The 5,627-nt window shown below is 30.6% G+C and overlaps 2 protein-coding genes across 2 annotated transcripts; one reads left to right on the top strand and one right to left on the bottom strand.

Annotated features, from left to right (window-relative positions):
* Positions 1-2,272: 2,272 nt before the first annotated feature.
* LOC106400214 (ubiquitin-NEDD8-like protein RUB2) lies at positions 2,273-3,412 on the top strand. Its single transcript, XM_013840597.3, has 3 exons — positions 2,273-2,504; positions 2,660-2,919; positions 3,115-3,412. Exons 1-3 carry the CDS (start codon positions 2,412-2,414, stop codon positions 3,224-3,226), a joined length of 465 nt encoding a protein of 154 aa, XP_013696051.1. The 5' UTR covers positions 2,273-2,411; the 3' UTR covers positions 3,227-3,412.
* A 352-nt stretch (positions 3,413-3,764) lies between these two features.
* On the bottom strand, positions 3,765-4,795 carry LOC106400211 (photosystem I reaction center subunit III, chloroplastic-like). Its single transcript, XM_013840595.3, has 2 exons — positions 4,344-4,795; positions 3,765-4,259 (listed from the first exon to the last, which is right to left on the bottom strand). Exons 1-2 carry the CDS (start codon positions 4,673-4,675, stop codon positions 3,950-3,952), a joined length of 642 nt encoding a protein of 213 aa, XP_013696049.2. The 5' UTR covers positions 4,676-4,795; the 3' UTR covers positions 3,765-3,949.
* Between the last annotated feature and the right edge of the window lie 832 nt (positions 4,796-5,627).

Consider the following 5,627-nt stretch of genomic DNA (forward strand, 5'->3'; position numbering starts at 1 on the left):
ATTTTATTTCAGATTTAGAATTTAAATATGTTATGTAGGCATACCACCTAGTAAATAGTATATCATTTTTATTTGAATTTAAGGATCTAATCTATTAATTTAGGGTTCTATTTTTATCTACCATTATCAAATCATAGTATGACCACCTAAAGAAATACTAGTTAATATGACATATTTGATTATTTACATTAATAATAAGCCAACTATAAATTTGAATTTTATTTTTTAATTATAACAAAATCTGTTGAGAAAGAAACTAACAAAATCTTACTTAAAATTTAAATATTTTTTATAAAATAACATATTAATTAATTTCGTAATTAATAATATAATATTGTTATAAATCAATGTTAACTAAAATTTTAATATAAAAAAATAAAATAAAATTATATACTATTTTTAATAAATTATATAATTAGATTCTGTATTATCTAAAAATTGAAGTTCTATAAGAATTAAATATGATAAAATTATATTAAATAGGTAAAGTAACAAAAAAATTTTTTTAATTGTTTCATTTAAATAAATTATCACTCTTCATTAAAATGAGTTGAAATTCTTAAACTATATAATATTTTTATACGAAAATAAATTTATTAAGATATGTTAAACTTTTATATCTACAACTATATATTATATTTTATTTATTTTGAAACTCTCGACAATATATTTTTTAAAATTTTTATATACAAATATATAATATTATATAATAACCTTTAATTCATATACTATTTAAAAATATGTTATTAGAATGTTATTAGAAAACTATGAAATTTTAGTAGTTCAAATCAAATTTTAATTATATTTTTTTCTTAATTATAACAAAATCTGTTTAGAAAATTTAGAAAATATCACCAAAAATTTAAATATTTTTTATTATAAAATAATGTATTAATGTAGTAACCAAAATAAATTGAAAATGTAATCTTCCAAACTCAAATATAGTACTGTAATTTTTCAAGTTTACTTGACAAAATATAAATTTTGAAAATAAATATTCAAACTCAAAATGATAATATTTCAAATTTTACAAAATATTAAATCACAGATAATAAAGAATAATTTTTTGAAATGCACCACGGAAAAAACAAACTATATATGTTGTAAAAATTAAAGCAATCGAATATTTTGAAAATATAATAAAAAAACTTAATATCATAGCATCCAAAAAATATCTTATACCAATAAAATTTAGTAAAATAATATGATAGATGCTACTATGGGTGTGATTGGTAACTATCATAGGAACAATAGAAACGGATAGGAAATAAATGAGTAGGAATAAAATTTTAGGAATGATGGTTCCTTGTCAAAATTAGTGAGGAATTCTATAAATCTCTACGAACAAAAGAATGAAAGGGAATGAAAAGAAAAATTAAGGAATATTAAGGAATATAGTGTTCCTCCTCGTTCACTTGTCACCAGTCACACCCTATGTATAAAATTTAATAAAATAATAGGGCTATAATATTTAAACAATTTTTTTTACTTAAATTCTGTAAAATACTAAAATAGTAAATGTTAAAGTATATTTTTTTAAACAGAGCATGCAAATATAAATTATCTTGAACATATTTATTTTCTATAATATAAATTTTAAATTTTTAAAAATGTATTATAACAAAATGTATAAATTAAAGAAAACATATTTTGAAGGAGGTTTTCTACTTGATTATTTCATATTGTTATTTTATTGTATCTAACTCAAAAATATATTAGTAAGAAATAAACATTAATAACAAAGTAAAATATATTAAAAATCACTATATATGAATAATGCAGAGTAAAAAATATAAACAATAATATTATAGAGTTACATAATATATAATTCTAAAATGAAAATTTTATATTTAAAACATTTGTAATAATATCTAATGCATTTATAAAATGAAAAAATATCCGCACGAACGTGCGGGTTAAAATCTAGTTAAGTTTTAAAGTTTAGTATTTTGAAAAGTAGTTAGTGTAAAAATTTAATATTTGGAGTAATTAGTTTATTTTATCATTTAATTAGATCTATTTTTTTGTGTGCTATTTTATTTATAAATTTTTTTGCCATCTAATTCATTTTTTCCTGTATGAAAATAGTATCACACGCAATAAAAAAATTGTCCTCTTTTAGCGTAAAATCTATAACTATATAATTTTGGCTATTAAAAAAAAACTAGATTTCCAAAAGATTAAAACCTAAATCTACAAAATCTCCATCAACAAAACAATATTAATTTGTAAAAGAAGTAGCGTAGACCAAACGCTTAAAAGTCGCAAGTGGATTTATTCCAAATATTGGCGAAGTATTCCATTTTCTTATTTCCCCGAAGACTTTAGCGTATATATAAAGGCGAAAGCAGCCAGAAATATATAAAAATTCATTGATCGAAAAAAGAAAAAAAAAAGAAAGAAAAGAAAAGATGCAGATCTTCGTGAAAACCTTGACCGGCAAAACCATAACCCTAGAGGTTGAAAGCAGCGACACCATCGACAATGTCAAATCCAAAATCCAGGTCCCATAATTCGAACTCTGCTCTCCTTTGTAGATTTCTAGGGTTTCCGATTCTCGATTGATTTCGATTTGAATTGGTTGAGAATAATAATAGCTAATTGCTCGCGAGATTGAACGAAACATGATTCGAGTTAATCATAATCTTGATGTGAGCAGGACAAAGAGGGGATACCACCTGATCAACAGAGGCTCATCTTTGCTGGGAAACAACTTGAGGATGGTCGAACGCTAGCTGACTACAACATTCAGAAAGAGTCCACTCTTCACTTGGTTCTGAGGCTTAGGGGTGGGACCATGATCAAGGTCAAGACTCTCACTGGTAAAGAAATCGAAATTGATATCGAACCAACCGATACTATTGATCGGATCAAGGAACGTGTTGAGGAGAAAGAAGGCATCCCTCCTGTTCAACAAAGGTACTTTGTGTTTTGGACAAGCCTTATTATCTTTGTTGTTCTTGTCTCATTGTGATATCTGAGTCAAGAACTTGTTTTATTGTATTTGTGTGTATTGCTTATGTTTTTGTCACCAGTCGCTATGCTATACGCTGAGTGTGATCTATTGTGTTTTACGTTATAACTTGTAACACCAATTCTCATGTATATTTGCAGGCTCATCTATGCTGGGAAACAGCTAGCTGATGACAAAACGGCGAAGGACTACAACATAGAGGGAGGCTCTGTTCTTCATCTTGTCCTTGCTCTCAGGGGTGGTTCTGACTAAATAACTATTTGCTCCAGAGTTTCCTTTCAATGGCTTTGGTTGGTTGAATCCATGAGACAAAGTGAATACAATTTGGATTTCGTGCTTTGGTTACTATGATGCTATTTCAGCTGGTTTGGATCAATTTACCAATAATCTGCTCAATATTAGGATCATGCATAAAATATATTACTTGGATTTGGTTTATTTTTTGATGAATATCCTTCATTTTCAAGAGAAAGTCCGTAGAAATGGGACAAAAGCTATGGGTTGAATTGGATCAGGTCGTTTCCAATGGATTTGAGATGATCCAGACCATTATCCAATCGCATCAGCTTAGAGTCAGTCAAATCACATAAACTGAAACGTAGCGAGATAAACGTAGAGCACATTGCCGATCAAGCGCACACCCTTTTTCCACCACTTACCAGTTACCACCGTTTCTAGCATCGTAGCAAACACTGATGTCCTCTGTTAAACACCTTAACGTATAAACCTTCTTGCTCCCACAAACTAGGTAAGTTCGTTGTTAACATGTTGACAAAATGAAGCAATCATGTAAGCAGTAATTTCACTAGAATATGTGAAAAAAACTATAACTTTTGGCTTGTAGGATTCTCAACATTTAACCCAAATAACAAGTTCCCAATATAGCAGAGATATATTCTTAACTAGGGAAGAGTTAACCAGAGTTTGAATACTACATACGAAGCAAACAAAGGATCAAATATAGATTTTTGTTTCTTAGACATCCTTGGCAATGAGATCGCCATTGAGCAAGGCTCTGTAAGCAGCAACAGGCCAAATGAAGCCACGGAAGATGAGACGACTAGCCAATGGAACATCAATTATGATCTCTTTCATCGCAGGTTTCTTCTCATCACTAATCGCAATCAAGTAGCTTCTCCCCACCCACCCGATCCATCCCGCAATGTAGAGGAACAAAAGTCCAGGTGTTATGAACTCTCCCCAATGCCTCTGGTCTCCGTTCACTATCAGGTGTGGTAGCCCGTCTGCCCCGCACAGAAGCCCGTACTTTCCGTAGTTGTCGAACCTAAACAACAAACATAATCAAAAAGAGTTCAATTTCAATAGCAGATCAAAAACGGAACACAATCATTATCATCACGAGGCGTACCTTCTTTTGGTCTTCTCGATCTGAGCGTTAAGAGCAAGAGCAGGAGCACTCTCGGGAGCGTAGAGCTTGAGAGATGATTGGAGCTTCTTGATCTGCTGCTTCTCCCTCTTGGCGAACTGTTTAGACTCCTTGCAAGGGGTTAGGCCCGAGATATCAGCGGCGGCTGGCATCGGAGATGAGAGGAGGATGGAAGAGAGAGCCACCGCCGCGGAGAATGCCTTCAGGGACTTGTTGTCATCGGTGGAGCAGACGAATCTCGCGGTGGATTTAGGTAAGGATTGAGTGAGAGTCTTCTTGTTGAGGACGAGGTTCGTCGGGATCGTGAGAGACATCGCTTTCCTCTGGAGTTGGAGGAGATTGAGCTTAAGATTTCTTTAGAGTGGCAAATAAGATTAGTGGAGGAAGAGGAAGAGGAAGATAAGAAAAGACGTCTCGTTCTGATGATGTGGCGTGTTGTGAGTGGTTAGTAACTCAAACCTCGTGGATAAGAGATTTTCCCGCGTTTTTATTTTTGTAGTTTTCACTCGTGTGTTTTGATGATATGTGGAATTAACTGTACACACGACATGACTTGTCTTTATTTATTGTTTCTTTTTTTTAAACATCAAACAAACTATTATTCTATTACTAAGCTTTATGTGATCTATGAAACCAGACCAGAACATAACAACTAATGTAGTACATATCCAATTTTAGTATCTTAGCTAATGAATCAGACGATACATTTTTAGACCAAAGAATAAAAACTATCGAGAACTCAGTAAATTTACTCTTCCGCTCCATTAGCTCCTTTAATTCGGTGGAAAATTAGATCATGCTCATGGGTCTTGAATCATCGAGACTAGATCCTTGCAATCGATGGTAAAAGTCTGACATGTTGATATCTAAACATGCACTTCATCGCCATGAGGAAATTTTTCGCCGCTGGTTTCGTGCTCCCAATAGCTGAGTTACTCCTCTAGAATTTGTATTATATTATATATATATATATGAACAACAAAAATTAACAAAACATACATAAGACAAACATGTGGTGAGATTCGTATTATATACTACTAGGAAACAAATCCGCGCATTCGGACGGGCATATGGATTCTTTAATAAAAAAACTTAAATTATTTTAATAATTTTAATAATATGTCTATGCCAATATTAACTTTTTTACTTATTTTATTTATCCCGTACATTTATTAACTTTTTTAATACACAAAATTTCAGAAATATGTGTTGAAAATAAAATGCCAAATAAGTTAAAAATTTCTCAAAATAATTTTTTTAAAGAAA

The sequence above is a fragment of the Brassica napus genome, chromosome A8 (assembly GCF_020379485.1).
Source record: "Brassica napus cultivar Da-Ae chromosome A8, Da-Ae, whole genome shotgun sequence".
Lineage (NCBI taxonomy): Eukaryota > Viridiplantae > Streptophyta > Magnoliopsida > Brassicales > Brassicaceae > Brassica > Brassica napus.